We start from the raw sequence: 26,118 nt of genomic DNA on the forward strand, positions 1-26,118 counted from the left end.
CTTGGTGCCTCTTTTCACAATGTTGCCCAGCTGAGCAATTCCCTATGACCTCATCTCAACCTTGGTGCTTTGTTTCTGAGATCTACAACCTCCTGACTTTGTCCCTGAGGGATCCAACCCACCTAGATGACTCTGACTTTCCCACGGTTTTTCATAAGCGTGAATCAAAACTTCCAGGTGGACAGCTTATGCTGCATGCCCAAACAGTGATTTTCTAACTGAGTCCTAAAAGATGCTTCTGGGGTCAATGAAGGAAGGTGGTTCTACACAGATGATAGAGGACAAAGACAAGGCTGAGCACTTGAGGCTTGCAAGGCATCCCCAGAACTGCTCTTCTACAGGATTTGCCTATTCGGTTTCTATATCAATAGCAGGAAAGACATCACTGCTTCATGAATCTGGAGAACATCTGAAAGTATGAAGCAAACAGCAAGATTCTGTATTCTGATTAATAAAAATAAAGTTTATATGCTCATTCCACAAATATGAAACACCAGGTGCTGTGTTAGGCACACACAATATAACTTTAAAAATTATATTACATTATTTTATGTGAATGGGTATTTTGCCTTCATGTGTATATATTTGCCACCGCATGGCCAGAAGACGACACTGGATCACCTAGAACTGGAGTTACAGACAGTTGTGAGATGCCATGTGGGTGCTGGGAATTTGAAGAGCAGCCAGTGCTTTTAACCTTAAGCCCTACTGTGCAGCTTTGAGTACAGAAATATCCACAGCCTTGTAAAGAACCTGTGGCATTTGTGTTTACCCCTCTAGGTCCTTGTTAAAAACACTTCATAGTCTTATAGTGCTGGAGGTCATGTAACCCTATCTTGGGGAACCAAGACATATGGATGAACCAATTTCTAGTTGACAAAATGTTGGATAAACCAATTTTTGCAAATAATGTCACAATGGAATCTACCAAATACAGACAGAAGAGCACTATTATAGTGGTAAAAGCAACTGGAAAGCTTTGCTTATTGCCTAGATATCTAGTATGAAATGACTTCTAGATACACGGTCTGTAGCTACAAACAGATGAACATGTAGAACTTGCCACCTGATCAGCTTCAGCTTCAGAAGGGTAGCCATTGTGTTCTTCCTCTAGCTCCTGCACAGCACCAGGTGCATGGACAAGAAAGGGCAGAGAAGAGAAAGAGAAACACGTGCAAACAGACAGGTGAAAGGACAGAATTTCTTTAAGAGACAGTAAGCATGTAAAAGTTGACACACCTTTTACGGCTTTGCAAATCACCACACTTGCCCCCTTCGAGTTAAGGAAATAACGTGTGGACCATCTATAGCATCCTCAGCCTAAAATGTAGTGTCTATTTTCTGTGTTTGTGTTGGGATAGAAAAATGAAAAGCAAACAAACATCATGGATTTCAAACAATGCACCATTTTTATAAAACTAAGCAACACCATAGCAAATAGCAAAGAACATAACAGGCACATCATGTGCTCATAAAGCACACCACAGAAACCACATAAAAGGCAACGTCAAGCCAAACTACATAGGCAGTTCATACATGAGTAGCTTAACCAGAGTAAGGATTTGCATATGCTAAAGGATTATTATATTACCCAGGGGTAAATTTCATTGCATACATGCACGTAACACATGCTCAAGATTTTATATATAATATACACACATATAAATACATGTGTACTGGCTTATTGCTTATTACCAATTAAATACTGTGACTTACAATTAACATCACATTAAATATTTCTAACAATATCAAAAACATGCTTCAAAGACAAGAGTAAGTCTTACATAGTCTTCATTTTATTCTATCTGTTTAAAGACATGCTATTCTTAATTTTTCACAGAACCAATGTGACAGGACTATAACCCCCTTTTAAAGTGGCATCAAGTTTCTAACAGTGCTAACAGTGAAAATATGAAAACTAATATGAAATTAGTTCCAATGGCAACAGCAAAAGTTGCAAAGCTTTGAATGACTTACTACTTCACACATTTACAAACTGGTCAATAAACTTCAGTAAGTACAGAACACATTTTGATACTCAGAGGGAATTTATAACTCCCTATATCAAAGGCGGTGTATGTTTTACATCCAGCCTGTTTTGTTGAAATTTCTAATTTTTACATGTATAAACAACAGAATCATTCATTGTGTGGTTTTTAAAATGTTAAAACATAAAAGTTAGTGATTCCTTAAAACAAAGTCTTACAGTACTTCAAAGTTCATGCAAGTGTAAGCCAAACACTAATATTTAACTGTGTGAATCAATGAAAGAAAATGATTCTCACGAGCCAAAGAAAATGAGGTAAGATGGTAAACCAACTAACAGAGGAAGAGTTTCACTCAACTTGGCTATTTCTGTATGACTGCACTGGCTTCAATAAACTTGCAATTTTCAAACAGAAGCAATTCAATCCTACTATGAAAATCCAGATTGTTTCCATTTAATGAAAATAGGTTAATTTTTTCATGTCTAACACTAGGAGTTAGATGCATGCAAATTACCAATCTTTGTCTTGCTTTGTGAATATTCTGAAATAGAGGGAAGGAAAATCATGAGGAAAAGAAGAGCTGTATCTGTATTTGTAAAAATACTGATTTTTGTAAAGCTTGCTTCAAGATTAGTACTTAAGCTTTTTTGTATTGAACATGCAAACACAAGCATGACTTAAAGTCATACTTAGAGTGGATGGACAAAAAATGATCACTATTTTGGTTGCTAAGTTCTTCAGCATAAATAACACAAGCATGAGTAATATGCACATACATACACACATGTATGTATGTATATATGTATGTATGAAACAAATCAAAGAAACAGTCTATTAACTCCAAAAGAGTGAGGGGTTTTTAGAAGGGCCAGAAGAAGGAAAGGAGGGATGAAAGTGATATAATTCTGTTTCAATTAAAAGCATATTTTAAAAAAAGGGACAACATAGCCCTAGAGTTATAGCGCTGGCCATGACCATCCATTGGGTCAGAATTCATGTGGTCTGAGGAAAGTCAGTATAGCACACTGGGAACAATTTTCCCTGCCTTGACACATTTAAAAAAAACTGCACATTTAAAAACCTGTAGCAAAGAAAGCATTTCCAGAAAGCACTTAAAGCTATGACACAGCACAGCAAACTGATTAGAGTGACTCATACAAACCAAGTGTTCATAAAACACAGACATATACAAGCAGGAGGCCCATCTGCCAAAAGCCAAATCTCCTTACCCTGGTATCAGGCCTCCTGAAAACCTGTTAGTTAAAATACAGAACATCATCATCATGGAAATATTCTTACTGACCTGTGAAAGATGCCATTAAATTCAACAGCCTAGTCCCTAAGAAATATTGTAATCCTCTATAATATATTAACCCTTGAAGTTTTATTCAATATCAAATCAATGCCTAACACATTTGTCCTGTAATTTTCAGGGAAGTCTCTGTTTTAAAGAAATGTATCTCCCTCATTTCCAACCTTTTAAACACAAATCTTTTCTGGCAAGTGCTTTCACAAGCTATTGTGAACAGGCTGCATTTCAAAAGCAAATGTTTCTGTTTAGAAAACTGAAGGTATTTTCAGTATAGAAGCAATGATATAAAAAGGGAGTTATGCTCTCAGACCATCCCACAAAACCAGAAACCCCAAACTGGATCCAGAACCTAGTTTAGCTATGTATGAATTCAGTAACCTAACAGTGAGATAATCACAAAGCTTAACCTGGTTTCTCTTTAAATTCATTTCCAATTCCTATCGGGACTACAGGATGAAATTCTCTAATGTGGTTCCTCTACTGGAAGCTGGGTGCCTTCTCTGATGGACATGGCAGCAAAGAGGAAGCTCCAAGGAGGAAGAGGTAGTGGCTGAAGGAAAAGTAAAACCATGCTTTATTTAAGCAAGAAACACTAATTTCAGAAGTAATATTCCTGTGTCTGTGGTCAAAGAATCCTAACTAAACATGCAGCCTCTGTGTGGGAAAGCTCTAGTTAGAAGAAACAGCACATGGAGACAAAAACTCTAGGAAAACAAATTGTTACATTCTGGGGAGAACTTTAATCTCTCTGTACTACATACAACACTGGCTGTTGAATCCATCCAACCACTAGATATTGAATAAGAAACACTTCATCAAAAAGGACAATTGCCAGATTTACTGGATTTACTAAAGAGGCAGAAGATCACCTTAACAGGAACATGAACACAAAGCTTTCCCTGTTTCAGCATTAACAACTTAAATAAAAGAACCCAAATGGAGTTACCCTATATGGTTGGACAATGTTGTTCCCAGAAGACATGAGTTATTAAATGCAAATAGCAGTACAAGGCAAGGAATACCTCCCTACAAGTATTGGTCAGGTAGGTCCCAGGTCACCAAACTACCACAGGCTATTGCCATTGCTTTTGGTTACCCACCATAACTACATAGCAATACCTGATTGTTGAAAACACCACATACTCTGGCTGCAACACATAAAAAAAAAATCATTCTCAAACTCACCAGCAAACTTCCTCCCTAGTGTAGGCTGATGGCAGAGAGAAGACATCTAAGTTCTTATATAGGACTGGACCCTGTACACTAAAGGATCAACTTACTAGAAGAGATTTGTCCACTGGTGTGATAGTGGCATGACTGCTCTAGAGTGCTGAATGCTTTCTTATTAGACTTAAGACATGGCTGGTGAGTTTATAAGGCCAAAGGTAGAAACCACTCTTGTTCTTTTCCTCAGTGCTCATGCTATCAAATTGCCTTGTATGTATTTATATTTATACTCATAGATGTTTGCTGCTCTCAACCTTGGAGGAGCTTCTGTTTGCAGTGGACAATAGTCAATGGAAAGATGTATAACTGATCAAAGTGCTGAAAATAAGACACTAAGTGCTTGGCCCTGACTGTGACATCTATTTCCACAGTCTCCCTTTCTGCCATCAGGGAACATTGTGACGAATAGGTGGAAAGAACGTAAGCAGCAGAGGATGAAAAGGGGTGCTGTGACATGCTGGTTTTTGCACATGACATGGCTATCACACTCGTGAACTCAGCAGCTGTGGTTATCTGCAGAAGACCTATCAAGGTAAAGCCAGTGAAAATCCTGACATAGATGTGGAAGATCATCTCCAGGCCCCACACACAATAATTTATCATGAACAAAGACACGTGGTTGGGAGTACATGGGGGAGAGTTGGAGTGAGGAAAGAAACAACGAAATTCTCAAAAACAAAGAAAAGTTTAACAAGGAAGAAAATATTCTTTGCAGTTAAAATAGTGTTTTGAATTAACTGATATTATTCCCAAAAAGAATGAAAGCCCCTGAGTTCCTAAGCAGAGACTTTTTGGATTAAAAAGCTTACATCTGGCTTTTTTGGGGTATGTATATCAATATCAAAAAGCTACTAAGTTGTTACTTTAAATAGGTAAAGTTTATCACTTCTCAATTATATCTTAACAAAGTTAGCAGAAAGTAAATAAAGGAGTATGTAGCTTCCAGTGATTAAAAACCTCAGAACTGAAAGGCTCCCTACTCAGAGCTTCATTCCAAGACCACCACCCCCACTTGATTAGCCCTATTTCTAATTCTTCTATCCATTGTCTGCATCAGTATCACTGACTTTGCCTTACTTCTTTGATATAGCACTTTTAAACAGTGTTTAATGACCTGTCCTTTTAGATGAGAAAATAAACTTTACAATAGAAAAAACAAACAGACCAACAAACTACAATCTTCCTCTTCTAGTCTCTGATGGTTTAAAGTTTCCGGATGTCTTAACTTTCTTTAGTTTGTTGACGAAGCCAACAGCATATAGTTGGCCACCACTTTTCTGCCTCTATCTCTACTCATCTACTCCAGCAAGCTGTAGTATTTTTATATTTGTCCTGTTGCTTGTTGAAGGGACAGACAGCAAGTGATGAACACTAGAAAGAAACATTCACAATAATGTTTTTATGAAAATAATGCCTACTTCAGAACAAAATAACAAGGCTGAGTCTAAGAGATGACAGAACTTCTTGCCAGTGCCTTTGCTATTGGAAGAAAATGGCTGGGCAGTTTAGAAAGGGACAGTGTAGTATCCAGTGTTTCTGCTCACACACTTCTTAAGCTACTCTAAGGAAAGCCTCAGCAGTCCAGACAGGAGAGTGGTAGGTTTGCAGGGGCTTGCCTCAAAGTCTTGTGGGTATGTTTCTGGTTCCCTTTGCTCCTCTCCTGAAATGATCCCTTTAGTACATATAGACACTTATTTCCTTCTTGACCTGGATTCTGATGTAAGCCAGAGGAGAGAGCAGTGCCTTTAAGTCAGGATTAAGTGATTTTAAACTGGACAGCTATTGCTCAAGCAGATAGCAATGGGACTTTGTAAAAATGCTTCTATGGGGGCATATTATACCTTCAATTCTCCACATCTCTCTCTTATATCTGCCCTCCTTATTAAAGAGATGCTTGTCTCATGTAGGCATCTGAGTCTGCAGTGTACAAATAATAAGTAACTCATAAAGATGGGTTTTCAGCCATAGATTATGACAGTGAATCCTGAAAGGGCATGCTCAAACTTCCCTTTTCAAAGGTTAGCACCAAACTCAGGAAACATAAACCAAGACCTAAGTCACGCATAACAATGTATTCCCCATATACTGTTACCCCCTTTCCTTCAAAGCTCTTCTGGAAATTTCTGTTGAGGATCCAGAAATTAATACAGCATTCTTTTGGTTCAATAATAGCTAGATTTCTGATCTAAATAGTCCAAACTAAGAAAAGGAAGAAAATGTGTATGCTGCCATTCCAATTTTCTCCTCTGTTATAGTTTAAACTATTTAAAGAATATATCTAGCTATTACTGCATACACAATGAAAAGGGGAGCAAGATACAGCAAAGGGACAGAGAAGTAATGATGGTAATCCTAGAGCAGAAGAAGCAGCTCCCATAGTAGACTCATTGGTAGAAGGCAGACCAGAGTCAAACATAACTGACAAACATTCTAGAGACAAAGGCATTTAAACACTTAAAATCTGACCATAATCTTCTTAGCCTTATATAGTCAAGGAAACTCTAAAGACTATACAAGGTCACACACTGAAGGATTCCACAAGGTCACAGAGCTAGTTAGCACTGTTTGTACTACTCTCTAAACTCCCTCTTCCGAACCAAGTTGTACTTTCCAAATAATGGAATCTAGGATTAGTTGTATCATTTCTTCAGTCACTAGAAATATTTTAGTAGAATTTATAACTATATTATTGTATCTAATCTATGAAAAATACAGTAAGATAGCAGTCTTATTTTTAAAAATAAATTTAAGGGCAAGAATTTTAAAACAATGTCTTTATTATTCTTTGAGAACTTCGTGCAATGTATTTTGATCATATTCATAAAACAACCCCATGATTTTTTCTGTATGTTGGCCTAGTTAGATGAAAGCAATTGAGTTAGCAAGCAGAGAGTAAGCAAAAGAAAACCTTTTCTTATATTTCTTTTAATGATATTAATTCTCAGGTTAATCTTTAGGATGGCTTGGTATTTAATAGCAAGTAACAATAAAGTAAAGATGTATTATTAACTAGTACTACCTGTCTGTGCTTTCAGCTATGACAATGCCTGGCAAGTACCTGTCATTTCACACCTCCACCTCTACAAGTTGAGCTTGTTGTAACTGCATACCATTTGTGTTAATATTTGTCTTTCCATGAGCATGAGAACTGTATGGCAGAGCACACCTGTACTCCCAGATATCTAGAGGGAAGAGCCATGAAGATATAGAGTTTGTGTAGAGGGGAGAGGAAGGAATAAGAGAGCAAAGGAGAGAGAGAGAGGAGAGTATAAAAAAGGAGAGGGGAAGCATGATAGGAAGAGAGAGGAGGAGGAAAAGGAGAAGAGGGTGGGGAAGGGAGGAGAGCCCAGGGGAAAGGTAGACATGAGAGGACAGCTGCCTGAGAAAGAGGAGAAGTAAAAACGAGAAATGAGAGGTGCAGAAGGGACTTAACACAGAAAGCAGGGGGAGAAGAATGGCAGGGAAGGAGTGGAGAGATGAGAAGAGTACTGTGTTGAAGAATGTAGAGGAAGAGTGGAGAAGCAAAAGGAGGAGGAAGAGAAACAGGAGAGGAGGAATGAGAAAAGAGAAAGGAGGAGAAAGAAGACCTATGGAAGAGGAAATGGGCTAGAAAGGGAGGTAAGTGGAGTGGGAAATGGAAGGAAAGAAAGGAATGGGAGGGAAAAAGAGAAGCGGGCAAGAGAAAGGATGAAGAGGAGCAGAAGAGAAAGGTCAGGGAGAGTAGAGGAGGGGAAAGGAAGGGAGAAGATGGGAAAGAGGGGCAAGGAAGGAAAGGGGAAGGGGGAAGGGAGTGGAGGGGAGGGGACACAAGGGGAAAGAAGAAAAGGAGAGGGGAAAGAAGAGAAGAGGGAAGAGATGACAAAAGGACTGGGAGAAAGGAGAAACTAGGGAAGTTGGGAACAGAAAGAAGACAGGGTAGACGGAAAAAGACAGGAGGGGAGTAGAGAGAGAAAGGGGGAAGGGGGGGGAAGAGATAGGAAGGAGGGAGGGAACACTGGGAGGAAATTTGAGAGGAAAGAACTAGAGAAGGGGAGGACACTTGAAAGAAGAGAAGGGACAAGAGGGGATGGTAGTAGGAAGGGGAGAGACGTCTGCACTAAATATCTCTGTGTTTTAAGGAAGATAATTACACAATAGATAATTTTAAATCTTTTCTATTAATAGCTATAACTTCAATTATCTTGAAATTGTATCTGGACATTTATGCTCAGCTCCATACCATGGCTCCTATGCCAGAGGGTCTCCAAGGCCCAAAACTGTTACTCTAAGTTTATTTGTAGTAGGTAAAACACTTTTGTGTAGTTTAGGATAATTTTATGCTTTTATGATTAAAATATACTTCTCTGAAGAAAGTATAACTTACAAATTATAAACTTAATGACAAATTTGTAGATTTAGTTATAAAACATGAATAATCCATCAAAGGTTTGACTATGATCTGATCTAGGGACTTAAACCTCAATTTCCAAAATATATAAGAACCTTACTTTTTATGAAAAGAACCTAGGAAACCATTCTAACATAAGCTGATTCTGCTATACAAAAATTTTAAATAGGTTAAAATGATAAAATTTAGTTATTTCATGTTAAAGATCCACCCAACCAATACATTAGAAAGCTGGTCGGCATTCCATCGTTACTTGTTATTATCTGTTTTAGTATTTTGAGACGTGGTCTTATACTGTAGCCCACATTAGCAGTGAACTCAGTATGTAGCTCAAATTATCCTTAAACTAGAATTGATCCTCCTGCTTCAGCTTCCTAAGTGCATTTGTTTACTCTTTTCCAGGACCCACAGGACACCATTAAGCCATAATGAAAAATGTACAGTGAAGTTATAATGGCAAAAATCACCCCAGAGTGTGAGTGTCATTCTCTTCTGAGAAGGGTCATCCAGTGGGCCATTGCAAGTAAAGTGTGGGGGGATCTGTGGGATCCTGCTGCTCCGGCAAATCATCTCCCTAGAGTGGCGTCCTAACTAGGTTTTAGAGATCAAGAGCTTCTGTCCCCAACCCCCCCTTGTTGCCATGCGTGAAAAGCAAAAGGTAGGGCCACTGTTGAGTAGCAGGTTATCGGATTTCTATTAACTTTGGTAATCTTAGGCAAGCTTAGGATGTTGGCTGAAGCTCTTGAACTATTTGTGAGATTTGTCATCTTCTAAGAGCTACTCACTGAAAAGGGAATGTATTCACCATGCCTACCAGGCAAAAACAACAACAACAAAAAACCAAACAAAAACCCCTCAAGCAAACACAAAGAACATATCAAAGCAGTTTCACTGTGTATCTGTTAACAGCTTACTGTAATTAAATTCTAGTTTATAGCCTGAACAAAGATGGAGCATCTGAGATTTTTGCTAGTTGATTCATTCAATAACTATTTTTTTTTTTTTGGTTTGGTTTTTTTCAAGACAGGGCTTCTCTGTGTAGACCTGGCTGTCCTGGAACTCACTTTGTAGACCAGGCTGGCCTCAAACTCAGAAATCCACCTGCCTCTGCCTCCCGAGTGCTGGCATTAAAGGCTCGCGCCACCTATCTGTTAAGAACTAGAACAGTGCTAGAAAACAGTCTATGCCAACAAGAAGCCTTTTTGTTTGTTTGTTTGTTTTGTTTTGTTTTGTTTTGTTTCCAGACAGGGTTTCTCTGTGTAGCCCTGGCTGTCCTGAAACTCACTCTGTAGACCAGGCTGGCCTCGAACTCAGAAATCTGCCTGCCTCTGCCTCCCAAGTGCTGAGATTAAAGGCGTGCGCCACCACGGCCGGCTTTTTTTTTTTTTTAAGCCTCACTCTAAACCTTAGAAAATGCAGGGAGTCCAACTTTTAAAACAAAAGTTTATCACTCCAGTAAGGCATAAAACAATGAGGCTGTCCTGTTTTGAGCCCTGTAAATGGTTTAGAATTGTAGTATCCTTGCTAATGATGACTATTCAAGTGCAATGCCTAAATACAAAACCATGTTTATGAAGTACAGTGCTGGCATCCAGGTTTGATTGCTACATAAAACAGTAACAAAAAAAAAGCAAACATGTTTCTTTTTGTTTGCCTGCTGTTAGATGGGAAATCTCACTTGGTAACCTCCTCTGGCCTTGAAGTTTCTCTATGGACAATGGGCTGGCCTCGAACTCCCTTGTAAGTATTGGCCTCACAAGCATGCACTATTATGCCCACTATACATTTCCCATAAAATAGAGCTTGATTTTTAAAAAAAAATTGATCAAATTCTTAGGACATTTTTTCTGTTAATTATAAAACCACAAATAAGAAAAATAGGTAGAACTTTCTATCTCTATCTATCTAGATTTCAGATTGAACACTAGAGAACCTTTGTCCTCACCACCTCCATAGGGCAATAAAAAATTAAGTGGTCAAAAGCTCACATGAACTAAAACTACAACATTCTTGGCTACGAATCGGCTATTCTATATAATAATGAATTAAACACTCAATGCCGCTTACCTTGTAATCTCTTGACACATTTTCTGATGTCACTGAACCTGAAATCTGACTAGAAATTGTAGCAGCTATAAGCTGTTTACACCATTCAACATGTGACCCTGTAGGACTAAAAGAAACAGTGTGGTTAAAACCCTTTAAACACAGACTCCTAATGAGAAAGAAGTGTCCTGGGTAGGAATATAAGATATAATATAGATGCCATTTTTAAAAACAGTCTCTCATGTACAGCCCAGACAGCCTCAAATCACTATGTAGCTGAGGATAGCCTTGAACTCCCCATGCTCCAGCCTCTACCTCCCAAGTGCTGAAATTATAGATATGTACCACAATGTTTTAAGCTATTTGGTTGCCTTTCTACTTATCGTAAGAATCAATAATAGACAAAACAGAAAATAAGATTAGGTTCTAGGTTAGTTTTAGATGAGTTAATCAACCTTTTGCTAAAACTTTAAGATTATAGATGTTAGGTCCAGAGAGACAGCTCAGTGGTTAAGAGCAATAGCACCTCTTTAAAGGAATTAGGTTCATGTTCCCATTGTCCATGTGACCATTCACAATTTTCTGTAACTCAAGTCCCAAAGGATTCAATGCCCTTTTCTGGCATCTGTGGGCACCAGGCATGTATTGACATAGACACACATGCATCCATACACATAAAATAAATAATTTTTAAATGATTACAGGTATTTAGTTAAGCATGTTACTCTCTAACATATTGTAGAATTCTATCAAAACTATATGGAAGATATAGTGTATATATACATACATACACACACACATATATACATATATAAACATAGTATATATAGGAAATTAATTCCAAAGTGAAATATTTACCTTAAAACATGATTTTCAAACAACATTTAACCAAATTCATGTTTACAGTTTCAAATCTAGAAAACAGTGTACTTTTACTAGAGTAAAACTGACGGTGAGTTAATATAGAACAGACTAGAAAAGGTATTTGGTATAAAGTAATGATGCTGCATTACATTTCTGTAAATGTTCTAACGACTGAAAAAAGCTTCTTCCAGCTAATAACTCAAAGCTTTATAACCAGTTGTGACAAAACGGCAGAATAGACAGCAGCCAACTTGACTGGATAAGGAAATGGAGGTGCTGAAGCCACAATATACCCAGGAACATGGCCACCACTCCAGGGAACAGCACAGCTGACAATGACTGACTTACTGAGCTAAAGGCAGTACCACCCACTGAAGCTGGGACACTGCCTCAATATGGAAATACAACAGTTTGCAAAGGAGATGGAACCCTCTGCTAGTGTAAAAGGCAGCGTTACCTGCCCACCCCCTGCCCCCGCCAGTGACCCATTTTATAGAAAAGAAAACTGAGCTTCCAGTTTTGTCCATGGTCATATCACTGTAAGAGCTTGGTCTCTGCTCACCTGACCCAATAGACTACAAAGGCAAACTAGGTGGCCAGGGATTTAAAACTTGCCCTCAAGAGCCAGGCACCTTTCCAGATATGTCAATACAGGAAAAAAGATCAAGCAAGAGGACAAAACTTTCACTTAGGACCTTTTACCACAAAGTTAGCTTTTGTCTGGAAACAAAACAAAACCATCACAAATTACATTCACACTCATGTGTTTTAAGGACAGAACATCCATCTAATTTGTAGTCTCTGATTAAGGTAGTTAAGTCTTTAAAGTTGAAAATATATGTAAAATATTTGCTGAATAGGTTTAAAGTTCGATGATACACTAAGATTCCATGATCTTAGTAGAAGTTAGAACTCTATCACAATTTCTAAGTGGCAGGAGGAAAGGAGAAAGGCATTTCCATGTGGGTTGAAATAGGGTCTCTCTACGTACTTATGTAGTCCTGGCTGTTCCAGAGCTTGCTGTTCCAGGCTGACCTCAAACTCAGAGATCTTCCTGTGCTGGGACTGAATGCTGATATCCCCCCTTTGACTGCTCCTTTCCTTTTTTCAGACAGTCTTATTCAGGCTGTCTAGTACAGGCTGGCCTAGAACTCACTGTTTACCACTATATTGTCCTTGTATATGCACCAGTTTTGCCTGGTTTTGAGTGCAGTGTTTATTGGTAGAGACTGCCACACCAAATTTCCCTTTTTGCCCTTTTACCACAAGCACCCATTCCTGATTACAAACACATAAAGCCAGCCAGAGGAAATTAACGGCTGACTAGATCCTGCCCTGCCTTCTTCCAATAAGGACACTTCTCTTTACTTTGCAGACTTGCAATCCACTGCTTCCTGGGATTGGCCTACCGCTTCCTGCCCTTCCTTGTAGATGAGTTGCTCAGGGAGTCCCAGGATTCCTTTTGGATCCTTGCTGTATGGATCTACCACAGGCTTTCTAGAAGCCTATTTCTACCACTTTAAAGAACACACAAGATAAATTAAATGAGATATTATTTTTTAAAAAAATCACAAACCCAAGAGATAGAGAGCTCTAGCACACTGTTTCCAAAGCAGTCCTTAGCCCCAGTTGTGTCCATGCCTATCTCTTTCTCTCTAGAACAGTTTGTGAACCAAAATATCTCCTTTGTGCCTTAAAGTTGATTATGCTGTTTTGAGAAAGGGGTGGGTTATTGTTGATGATTTATTTTTCATCTGCAGCAGGAAACGGCCTGGTTCCAAACAGTTACACAGAGTGGTAGTATGGCTAGCCAACAGAAGGTCTAGACTCAAGTCCTGTTTCTGTCACTAACTAGATCTGTAACCTTTAGGAAGCCACATCCTCTCAAAGGACCACAGCTGCTTCTCTGAGAGAAGTGAAACACTCTGAAGACTAGGAGGGCCTCAGGGTTCATGGGCCATATTTAAGACAAGCTCACAGAGAGCAACTTCCCTTTAGGGGTGTCACTCCTCAAAGAAAAGTATGCATGTTGAGATGTCTGACCTGACCTGACCTGACCTGACCTTTTCTCCCTGCCTCTGGTTCTGTCCAGCTGCCCTCCATGCTTTTCTTTGGCGTCTTCTTCAGCAGCTTTGATTTTCCAAGCTGACCTCATGTGGCCACAATGCACACACCCCTCACAGCAAAACCAGCACCTGCTTCTCTGGTAAGTGCTAAGTACCTTGAAAGTCCACCCAGTCCTATTACCATTCTAGTTCCTTGTCCCTGAACTGCATCCACCTTCTGTGTCCTCCTTCTGTTCCATGAACTGAATGAAGCCCCAGATGGATGTCTAAGACTTCCTGGTTTAAGTCTTCAACAGACTAGACTTATCGTGGTCCCCGAGAACCTGCATTTTCACTTGACTGGTGTGAGATGATTCCGATGAAAGTTAAGAGAACCATTCCCATCCTGAGATGGGGTGAAAGCTCAAGTTCATAGGAAGGTAGTCTGCTCATTCTCGCAGGCACCAGGCCATCTTTCTTATTGCCCTACAAGGCAAAAAGTTCTAATCTCTTGGCCAAAGTGCTCTCCATGTCCATGTTGTAGCTAACTTCATTCTTTCCTCAATTCAAATGTCTGACTTCCTTCCTTACTGCCCACAACACTAACATATCCTTGAATTACCAGCCAAAGCATAGTGGGTAACAACTGAGGCTATAATATATAAAGAGCTTTTGAAAAAAAAAACAAATTTGCACCTGCCCTAAAAGTCCCAAATCCAAATCCTTGAGAGTAGGACATAGTCACTTGGAGTTCCTAATAAACACTGAATGAGGCATATTGGAAATTATATCTTTCAGCTACTTCAACGATTCAGGCCTAAGCCACCGCATGAATATCATCTTTCTGTTTTACCAACAGCCTAGCACTTAACACATGCAGTTTCAATCATCAGCCTCAGAGCCATAAAGTCATACACAGTGTGGCATTTTGTAAATAGACAAGAACTCATGTGTTGCTGAATACTTTCAGGTGAGTAAAGTCCTCATGTTTACAAGGGATGGCTTAGCTGTGGTTGGTTTTTGGTGAAGTCTGTTGCTAGGTGATTAATATATTAATCTGAGATTACATACTGTAATTACACTGAGCTAGAAAGGTGACAAGAGTATTGCTTGTTGCTCCCCTGCCTGTCTTTGGAAACTCCCAAAAGTTCAGCACACTGGAATGACTAAGACAGGCGGGGATAAACAGCTCAAACCCACTGAGCCACATAACAACTGTCTTTTGCCCAAGTGTCTAAGTGGGGAAACTGGATGTTCCAGACATCTCTTGTCATTACCCGACTGGGTGGTGGCCTTTCCCAGTTGGACACGGCAGGTATGCCTTGAAATGACATATTTAAATCTATCTCAGAAGCAGGGGACTCATGTACCCAAGAGGAAAAAAATACTGTGTCCTTCAAAGTGTACAGAACGGAAAGTACACAACAGTATTCTTGCCTCGTGATTATGGAAGTAGTCCATCTCAGTTTTCCAAATCTGTATCTTTACCACCATCTGTGACAAATCTGCTGCCTATGGGGTCTCACCTCCCAGTCTCCACCCCCAAGCAGCGGCAGTGGAACTGGATCTTAAAAATCACACGATTTAGACAGAAATTGAAGCTAAAAAGAAGCCAACTGACATTGCCCCCCACCCCGGCCCCGGAGGATCCTTGGCTCTGGTCAGGCAAACACACACACACACACACAAAAGGGGTCCTCAAGGAGCAGTAGGCATTGGCCCGGGTTTGACAGCTCTGAAGCCAAGAACTGTTGGGCTCGCTAGGCGGAAGTAAGCAGGTGGCCAACCCCAGGCAGGTCCTAGAGCAGCGGCCCTAAGTCCCAGGAAGGCTAGAGGTGGCTGTGGACGAGCCGCCCACCCCCGCCTTGGCTCCCAACCGGGAGCCGGGAGGCGACGCCGGGCCTTGAGCTGGGCACCGAGAGTCTGTGGCACCCAGGACCCTACTTACCTGTCAAGGGTCTCAATGCTGGGGTGCCTGGAGCTGGCCGAGGCGCCCCCCGCAACCCGAGAGGGTCTCCAGCTAGCGCTCGGCCCTGGCCCCGGGCCCCCAGCGCCCTCGCAGCTCGCCGCAGATGCGGCGGCGGCCGCCGCCACTGGCCTGTCCATGACGCGTCAAGCCCGGCGCCTCCGGTGAGCCACAGTCCGGAGTGCAGCGGCAGCCAGGCTCCCCGACGCGCCCCCTGCCGCCCTGCTTCGCTGCTTGACCGCTCGCATCAAGCGGCCGCCGCCATTAGCTGTCACCTGGCGGCCCCGCGTTACCCAGAAGGCCACGCGCGCGGGGGGGCGGGGGAGGCGGGGTCGGTGCGGGGAGGGCGGTGCGTGGCGCCCTAGCCACACGGTCCCACCACGGATTCCCCGCCCACCTGCTGTGCCCAGGAACCTGCGGGTCGCCAACCCACACCCCACCCGCAACCAGCCCAGCCTGAGCAATTGGGACAGTACAGCCTCTGAGGTTTGGTCCTGCATGGCAGGCTTTGCTCTACAACCCGGTACACTGTGGACATAGGGGGTTAAAAAAAAAGGCTGAGGAAGTTCTCTACTTGACAAACATTTTTCCCACTCTTAGTTTCAGGTTCCAGGGACGTTTCTGGATGGGGATAACCCGAGGTCCTTAAGTGCTGATACACTTCTTTAAAATATAAACAATTCCATGGTTTGGTTTTTGGTTTTTTTGTGTTTTCAATTCCTACTCCGTTCTTCTCTCATCCTACTCTCCCCGACTCCAATTCCACAAATCCACCTCCCAGCCATCTGTAGGGCAAGCACATGCTCCAAACACGCCCTCAGAACTTCCGCCCTTGGTTTATGTTAAGTTTAACATTTAACTTGTGTTATGCAAATCATCATTATGAAAATCAAGCCAATATCTGATAAATCTAAAACATTCACTTCCTAGGATAGACGTATTACTCTGTTCATTTTGCTTTAGTTGCAATACCCAGAATTTATTTTCTCTTGGCTCTGTACATGGCTACAGGATCAAGAAGCACTTCTTGGGCCGGGCAGTGGTGGTGCACGCCTTTAATCCCAGCACTTGGGAGGCCGAGGCAGGTGGATTTCTGAGTTCGAGGCCAGCCTGGTCTACAGAGTGAGTTCCAGGACAGCCAGGGCTACACAGAGAAACCCTGTCTTGAAAACAAACAAATAAAAAAGAAGAGCTTTTGCCTGTGGATGCATTAGACATGAACAAGAGACCACTAACCCAGAGCTGACTAAGGACATATAAAGGCAGTATTCGGTGGCTCTCTGAATAACGACAGACCTGGACATAGAGTAACCCATGCCCATCTCAGCTTGAGTGATCATCCTGCATCCAAGAGGTGGTAATTTGGAGTAAAGCAACGTCTTCAGATACAGTAGAAAATCATCTGCAAGTGTCTAGGGTCCAATTTTTTGTTTTATTTATTTATTTATTTTGACAGGGTCTCACTATGTAACCCTCATTGACCTAGAACTCACTGTGTATACCAAGCTGACTTCAAACATGCTACAATCTTCCTCCATTTGCCAAGTGCTGGAACTACAAGCATGCATCACTACAACCCAGACAAATGTTTAGTTCATTGTTAGGTACCAAATGGTCACATTTTCTTCAAATGTTCAGGTTGGAGTTCTGACTTCCTAGACTATGATGATGGGGACTTTGGGTGCTATTTTGGTCCTGAAGGCAAAAGGCCCTGATCAAAATAGATTAATGTCATAGTGAAGAAGAACAACACACACTTGAGCTTGTGCTCCTATACACATACAGCAACAAACCAAAAAACCAAAGAGGAGTGTCTTAGTTAGCGTTAACTGTCAACTTGGCATAGCCTGGAGTAGCCTGAGAAGGCTGTCACATTGAAAGGATTTTCCCAGATCAGACTGACCTGTGCGCATGTCTGTTGTAGGGGATTGTCTTGGTCATAAGTTGATGTAGAAGGGCCCAATTCACTATGGGAAGCACCATTCCCTGGGCAGGTGGGCCTGAGCTATATAAAAAATGCTAGTGAAACAAGATCATATGAGCAAGCTACCATGTATCATACCTTCATGGATTCTGATAGACTTCAGAGTTCCCACTTGGGAGGTAATTCCGTGTGCAATAGCAGATAGCCTGCTTTTAGGTTCTGAGCTCAATTTTCCAACATTATGGAGCATGACCTGGAAGTGAGCCAAATAAATCATTTCTTCTTCAAGTTTCTTTTGGTCAGAGTGTTTCTTCACAGCAATAGGCAATCAAACTAAAACAAGGGGCTATGGGTATACTTGCTGGGAGAGGTAATGCTTAGTTAGCATCTACGAGGCCCTTTAAAATGCCATGTAAGTCCACAGAGGACATAAAAGAAAACAGCCATCTATAGGTTAGGAAGACACACATTGTAAGAAATCAGCTTGGTCAGAATCTGATCTTAGATTTTCCTATTCAGAACTGTAGGAAAATCAATAGAGAAATTAAAGCTGAGGACTGCCTCAGCTGCCATCAGTGGGACGGGCGGCACTTAGTCCTGTGGAGGCTTGTTGCCCCATTGAAGGGGGATGCTAGAGGGGTGAGGAGGGAGTAGGTGGGTGGGCAGGGGAGCACCCTCATAGAAACAGGGGGAGGGGGCCCAGGATGGAGGGCTTGTGGAGGTAAGACCAGGAATGGGGTAACATTTAAAATGTAAATAAATATAATTAATAATAATAAAAAGAAACCAGCTTGGTCAGAATCTTGATCTTCAGACTTTCCTATTCAGAACTGTAAGAAAATCAATATTTGCTGTTTATGACCTTCCCCCACCTCTGTCTTAGGGCTTTACTGCTGTGAGTTGACACCATGTCTTATAAGGCCAACATTTAATTGGGGCTGACTTACAGGTTCAGAAGTTCAGTCCATTATCATCAAGGTGGGAGCATGGCAGCATCCAGGCAGTCATGGTGCAGGAGGAGATGAGAGTTCTACATCTTCATCTGAAGGCTGCTAGCAGAATACTGACTTCCAGGCAGCTAGGATGAAGGTCTTAAAGCCCACGCCCCCAGTGACACACCTACTCCAACAGGGCCATGCCCTCTAATAGTGCCACTCCCTGGGCCGAGCACATAGAAACCCCTCACGCGTGCTCATGCACACACACACACACACACACACACACACACACACACACACATTCATCTATAGCATTTTATAAAGGCAGTCCAAGGGAACAAAACATGAACTTTTATTAACATATGTAAAATATATTTTTGTTCTTTGGGAATTCCATTCATGCATAGAATGTATTTCAATCATATTCATATCACATTCCTCCTCTCAAACTCCACCTAGATTTCCCCTCACTCTCCCTGCCCGTGAACATCTTTGGCATCCAGTTGGTGGGTAAACTGAGGCAGATAGCCGTTGGGGGTCAGTGCTTAGAACCACTGATTGGGGTGTATCCAGATACCTACAGGGGATGCTGCCAATGGCAGCCAGTGATTAGAGATGTTATTCGGCAAATTTTTCTCTGAGGGAACAAAGCTCAATTTACTGGGGCTGGTACTCCCTGTGGCCAGAGAAAACTCTGAACTCTTTTAACTCTTAGGGGCCAGTGCAAAAGAAAAGGAAAGAGAAAATTCACACACACACACACACACACACACACACACACACACACACACACACTCACTCACTCACTATGCATACATACATAGAGAACTATAGACAGACATATACACATTCACACATAGAATAGTTAGAGCAAAGCTCCAGCAAGCAGGATCCAAGAATTTCACACACACACACACACACACACACACACACACACATACATACATACAAAATTGGTGGATGGAGCAAGCTCCAATACACACCCAGATAAGCTTTACATATACATATTCAACGTTAATGGGTGGAAAGAACAATGATCTAGCTCCCAAATCACATAACCCTTATACACATACACATACACATACACATACACATACATATACATATACACACATGGGTGGGAGGAACAGTGCTCCAACTCCCACTCACACAAATCTTACATACACATATACCAGAAACAATGTTCCAACCCCCACAGTTTTTTTCTTCCGTAGCTTATATATCTCAACAAAATTATAGAAGAAAACTTCCCTAACCTAAAGAAAGAGATGCCCACAAATATACAGGAAGCCTACAGAACTCCAAATAGACTGGACCAGAAAATAAATTCCTCCTGACGCATAATAATCAGAACAACAAATGCACTAAATGAAGATAGAATATTAAAAGCAGTAAAGGACAAAGGTCAAGTAAAATATAAAGACAGACCTATTAGAATTACACCAGACTTCTCACCAGAGACTATGAAAGCCAGAAGATCCTGGACAGATGTTATACAGACCCTTAGATATACAAATGCCAGCCAAGGCTACTATACCCAGGAAAACGCTCAATTACCATATGTGGGAAGCCACATGTGCCATTGCAGGGTGGCGCTGGCTTCTGCTGGCCACCACGCATACATAGGCAGTAAAGGTTCTATTGCCAAGATGAGGTTTTGAGAATTAACCAAAATTAACCAATCAGATGAGAGACAAGATAACCAATCAGATGAGAGACAAGTTAACCAATCAGATGTAGGCATGCAAATGAGGTCATAAGCATAACCCAAGCACAACCAATCCGGGTGTGAGACACGCCTCTCCTAGGCCTATATAAGCAGCACCAGTTCTGGGCTTGGGATCTCTTCTCCTCTGCAATCAAGCTCTCCCAATAAATGTGTGCAGAAGGATCCTGTTGCAGCGTCGTGCTTTGCTGGCGAGCCAGGGCATGAGCAAGAACCATAGATGGAGAAACCAAAGTAATCCATGACAAAACCAAATTCATACAATATCTTTCCACAAATCCAGCCCTTCAAAGGATAATAAAGGGAAAATACCAACACAAGGAGGGAAATTACGCCGTAGAAAAAGCAAGAAAGTAATCCTTCAACAAACCTAAAAGAAGATAGGTGCAAGAACAGAATCCCAACTCTAACAACAAAAATAACAGGAAGCAACAATTACATTTTCTTAATATCTCTTAATATCAATGGACTCAATTCCCCAATAAAAAGACATAGACTAACAGACTGGCTACACAAACAGGACCCAATATTTTGCTGCTTACAGGAAACCCATCTCAGGGACAAAGACAGACACTACCTCAGAGTAAAAGGCTGGAAAACAATTTTCCAAGCAAATGGTCCAAAGAAACAAGCTGGAGTAGCCATTCTAATATCGAATAAAATCGACTTCCAATTCAAAGTTATCAAAAAAGATAAGGAGGGGCACTTCATACTCATCAAAGGTAAAAATCTACCAAGATGAACTCTAAATTCTGAATATCTATTCTCCAAATAAAAGGGCAGCCACATTCATTAGAGAAATTATAGTAAGGCTCAAAGCACACATTGCACCTATATTGTGGAGGTAGATATAGTATTAAGATGGTGAGGATACTGGTTCCAGTGTCTCAACAGTCTAGAAGCAGAGGTGAATGTCACTGCTCATCCAGCTTTCTCCTTAATTCAGCCTGAGATGCCGAGCACATGGAATTGTGCCACCCACATGAAGGATGGGTCTTTCATCCTTAACCACAACCTTTGCAAAACCACAAATATCTATTCAGGGTGCTGCTGGTGGCAGAAATGATTCTGCTCAAATTTCACTTTCTGAAGCTTATTGAATTTAATTAGGGTTACTTAGAGGTGCATGGGCACGTTATAGACAGCAGCAACACTGAGGAAAATGTTTCACATCCTCCCTTAGCAACTGTTAACTACCTATGTGAGTGAGGAAAGTATAGTAAACCCCTCCCTTATATAAGTTCCTATATATTTTGATGGTGGGTCGGAGCCTTGTGAACTCACACATTAACTTCAGTTAATGGGCTCAATCTTATGAAGTCTCTTGATGGGCATCATAGCCATGTCATGCTTGGAGGAGATCATTCCACAGTACCCTCGCTTCCTCCAGTTCTACTGTTTTAGTCCCTCATGCCATTGCACAGTATTCTCTGGGCTTTTGAATGGAGTGATACGAATGTCCCATTTAGGGCTGAGCACTCAAAATCTCTGTGAGTTTTACACTAGCCTGGTCTACAGAGCAAGTTATAGGACAGCCAGTGCTACACCTAGAAACCCTGTCTCAAAAAACAAGCAAACAAAAACCTACAAGAAAATGTCACTTATTCTCAGTACTTTGACAAGTTATGAGTCTCTGTTTATTGCAACAGGAAGCTTTTCTGACAAAAGATAGCAGAAATAATCTTGAGTATGAAGACAAATATTTGAAATACAATTTAACAGGTACATAATGTCAATTCAGTAAAACAGTAAGTTTACCAATCCGACCCATGTTCTCCCCTGCCATGGGCTTTTGACTAGGCTTATAGTACAAGATGTGATTTCCATACTGTGGAACAGGTCTCAAATTCCAACAGAAAACAGTCTATGTGCCAATAATAATCATGTCACTATTAGACCAACTGGTGCATCTTGCTTGTCATGTTTATAGAGTTGATATCACACAAGAAGCTAAAACAATATAGCTGCTGCTGGTTTTTGTATGCCAGCAATTTTCATGGTGCCTTTCCAGCCATTCCCCTACACTGGGGAATCAACAGGACCAAGGGCCTCTCCTCCCATTGATATCCAACAAGGCCATCCTCTGCTACACATGCGGTTGGAGCCATGGCTCCCTCCATGTATACTCTTTGGTTGGTGGTTTAGTCCCTGGGAGCTCTGGGAGGTCTGGTTGGTTGGCTCCTGCCTCCATGTTCCTGCCCTGTTTGTGTTCCTACCCTGACTTTCTTCAATGATTGATTTTATAGTTTAAAATATATGTACAATATATTTTGATCATACTCTTTCCCCCTCCCCAACTCCTCCCAGATAAACCCACTCACCTAATTTCTTATTATTTTTCTACCTTAAAAAAAAAACCAAATCAAACTAAAGCAGGAATATACATTAAAAAAAACCCAAACAAACAAACTACAGACAACTACTCCTGACCATGAGGCCTGACCTTTAATGTGGTTGATATATACAATATCACCCCATTGAATAAACATGATTTCCTTCTCTCAGAAGCTATAAATCACAAATATCCTCTCAGTTAGGTAGGACTTTGTGCTCTCTTTACCTTCTCTTGGGACTTTGTTTGGTTTGAACTTGTTCAGGTCTTGTGCTTACTGTCAGTCTCTGTGAGTCCATTGTAGATCCACTGGATCAGCCCTGTTATGTCTGGAAAATGCTGTTTCCTTATTTCCTTTTTTTTTTTTTTTTTTTTTTAACCACATCTAGCTCTTACATTCTCTCTGCAGCCTCTTCCACATCAGTCCCCAATCTCTGAGGAAGGCAAGCAGTATAGCATTTCATTCAAGCCTGTGCTTGTACCACCCTTGATGCACATTGTCCAGCTCTGCATCTCAGTGTTAATTCTCATCTAGTGCAGGAAGAAGCTTCTCTGATGAGAGCTGAGCAATGCTGTGCTCTATGGGTATAGCAATGTGCCATTAGAGTAACTTTATGACTGTGTTCCTTTAGCAAAATAAGAACTAGTACTAGGTTTTCCCCTAGGTCTGTGACCTACGTGTTCTCAGATACTAGGTAGGCCTTATTGTCAGTGCCAGGTGTGGGTTCCCTTTCATAGAATGAGCCTTGAATCTAATATTTCAAAAGTGGCTGGTTACTCCCATTGCACTTAGGGGTTTATCTTGCTGGCATGTTACTTTTCTTTTCCAAAACCATTTATAATACCTTCCAGCACTATGAATGCCAGCATTAGTTTGTAGAAGCAAAACTTCTTAGACACACCCTTTTTTCCCTTTTTTTTAAAAAAATTATTGGATATTTTCTTTATTTACATTTCAAATGTCCGCTTTCCTGGTTACCCTCCTCCCAAAGACCCCATATCCTATCACCCTCCCCCTGATTCTATGAGAGTGTTCACCCACCAACCCACCCACTCCTGCCTCCCTACCCTCGAATTCCCCTACACTGGGATATCCAGCCTTCACAGGACCAAAGGCCTCTTCTTCCATTGATGCCAGATAAGGCCATCCTCTGCTACATATGCAGCTGGAGCCATGGGTCCCTCCATGTGTACTCCTTTGTTGGTGGTTTAGTCCCAGGGAGCTCTGGGGATACTGGTTAGTTCATATTATTGTTCCTCCTATGGGGCTGCAAACCCCTTCAGCTCCTTCAGTCCTTTCTCTAACTCCACAATTGGGTACCACATTGGGGATCCTATGCTCAGTCCAATGGTTGGCTTCAAGCATCTGCCTCTGTATTAGTTTTAAACTCTTTATAGTTTAAAGACCTCATTTGTGGTCATGTTTTTGAGACAAAGGACCAGGAGCCACTGACTCCACGGAGATTTTGGTGACTTGTAAACACCCAGAATCCTAGTCCTTGGCTTAAGCCCATTCAGGACAATAAAATGTCCATCATTGTTAAACATTCTGACTCCCAAGCCTCATTTAATTTTGGAGAATTGGCTAAGAAAAGCAGTTACAAAAGGGTATCATAGACCACATATCTATTTCTTTCCTGCTTTATCTTATTTTCCTCTTCATTGCTAAGCTTTGACCCTCACTTCTGCTTTCCAGCTATTGTGCCATACACAGGCTAAAGAAAAAAGGACATTTGTATATCATCTCCTTCCTGGCCTTTGGAGATATCTTTGTTTTCTCTGTCCTTGTATTTCTCTAGATTATAGGGGTTTAAATTAAGTTAGGTATGGTAAATTCTAATCTATCTCTCTTGATCCAGGCAGCCTTAACGGAGGATTTCACCGTAGGCCTTGTTATCTTTGTGTCCTCTTCCAGACTGAAGGACATAATATGAATTTGCCAGATTATGAATTTGAGAGAAAAGAAGTTCAAAGAAAGGTAAAAGTTGGAGATTGGAGGATTGACACACAATGATACAAGAATCTCGCCGATTCATATAATTAATAAAAGTTAGCTGACTCCCTTGACATAACAAGTGTCAATATTTGCTTCAGAGATATTTTTCATAGGTTCTAGTACAGACAGGATAGAGTTAACTAGGCAAAATGTAAGAAGAATTAATCAAGAACATGGGGCATTAGGATCATGTCAAAGAGGGTGACTAACCCCATAGTTCTATATCTCCTCATGGTCACTAATGAGGGAGGAAAGGACAGATATTATAGCCATGTTAGTGAGAGCAACTGATGGCCTAATTTTCACCTCCACTCTTAGTCATCTATGATGAGAGGGATAGGAGAATTCCAAAAGATGCTCTGGTAAAAGGCCAAAAAGATGATAGGAGTCATCCCAACATGTCTCTTTCTGTCGTATAGGTAACAAGGAACCTTTAGGATGTATTATAGGTCAGTGAAGTCCATTTGACCACTCAAACCATAAAACAGAACCACTAGCTATTTTTCTGCATTCAAGCCTGGCCTGAAAATAAACTGGAAGATGGAGAAAAATAAATAAATTCCAGCGTGAAGTATTAATCAAAACATTAAGAGAATAAATAGATTTGTTTGTAAGAAAAAAGTTATATGCAGACCTCATTTCTGGGCCTTACTGCTCATATCCTAAGAGCCTCCCATATCAGTAGTAGCCTTTTACTGATGCAGCAAGCCTTCTAATAGAAAAGGTTTTCTTATCCCCCCACCCCCCATTCCCTCCGTATGCTTGTCATGTCCTCCTTCTCAGACTGGAAACCTACCCTGCTGAGCATTCCCTTTTCCTAACAAGATCTGAGACTGACCTAAACAGTACACATATTGATGTTTTCAGGGTTTTATTCAGTTCTTTGATTTATCCTAGATGAATATAATGTTATTCATGGGAATTGAATGAATTTTAGATAACCTCCTTAAAACATCTACTAAGACTACTGGAGGAGGTTCGGATGCTATCATTTCCAAAGCCCTCTAAATGCTTAGGCCCCTGTGATGGTGAACAAACAAACAAACAATCAAATCAAATAGACTCAAGGAGCCCAGGGAATGTCTTTAATGTCTGTATCTTGGACAGCCATCTCCAGACATGAGCTGTAAGCACATAACTGTTGAAGTAAAGCCTGTGGAGTTTCTTCCAGATTGCAGTCCTTCTGTGTAACCTGGCCCTCTCCTTCACACCCCAAATTACCATAAAGTGAAATATCTGCAAAGGCCTTAGCCAAAAAATTCCTTTTAATTAATTAATTAGTTTGTTTGCTTGTTTGAGACAGGGTTTCTCTGTGTAGCCTTGGCTATCCTAGAACTCGTTCTGTAGACCAGGCTGGCCTCAAACGC

At 41.1% G+C, this 26,118-nt stretch overlaps 1 protein-coding gene across 7 annotated transcripts in view; it reads right to left on the reverse strand.

Moving 5' to 3' along the window:
- The window catches only part of Mtmr1 (myotubularin related protein 1), a 59,740-nt gene extending 43,622 nt beyond the window's left edge, over positions 1–16,118 (reverse strand). The window contains exons 1-5 of one of the 7 annotated variants that reach the window (XM_029473180.2): positions 15,818–16,118; positions 10,982–11,087; positions 3,218–3,241; positions 2,503–2,529; positions 1,067–1,117 (exon numbers count right to left, since the gene is read on the reverse strand). In XM_029473180.2, the coding sequence (XP_029329040.1) occupies positions 1,067–1,117; positions 2,503–2,529; positions 3,218–3,241; positions 10,982–11,087; positions 15,818–15,975 (366 nt within the window). In that variant the 5' untranslated portion in view covers positions 15,976–16,118. The remainder of the gene's footprint in view (positions 1–1,066; positions 1,118–2,502; positions 2,530–3,217; positions 3,242–10,981; positions 11,088–15,817) is intronic. The other 6 variants (XM_029473181.2, XM_029473182.2, XM_021153227.2 and 3 more) reach the window with 6 other exon arrangements.
- Positions 16,119–26,118: the final 10,000 nt, after the last annotated feature.

Source organism: Mus caroli, unplaced genomic scaffold, assembly GCF_978045245.1.
Source record: "Mus caroli unplaced genomic scaffold, Mus_caroli_1 scaffold_5, whole genome shotgun sequence".
Lineage (NCBI taxonomy): Eukaryota > Metazoa > Chordata > Mammalia > Rodentia > Muridae > Mus > Mus caroli.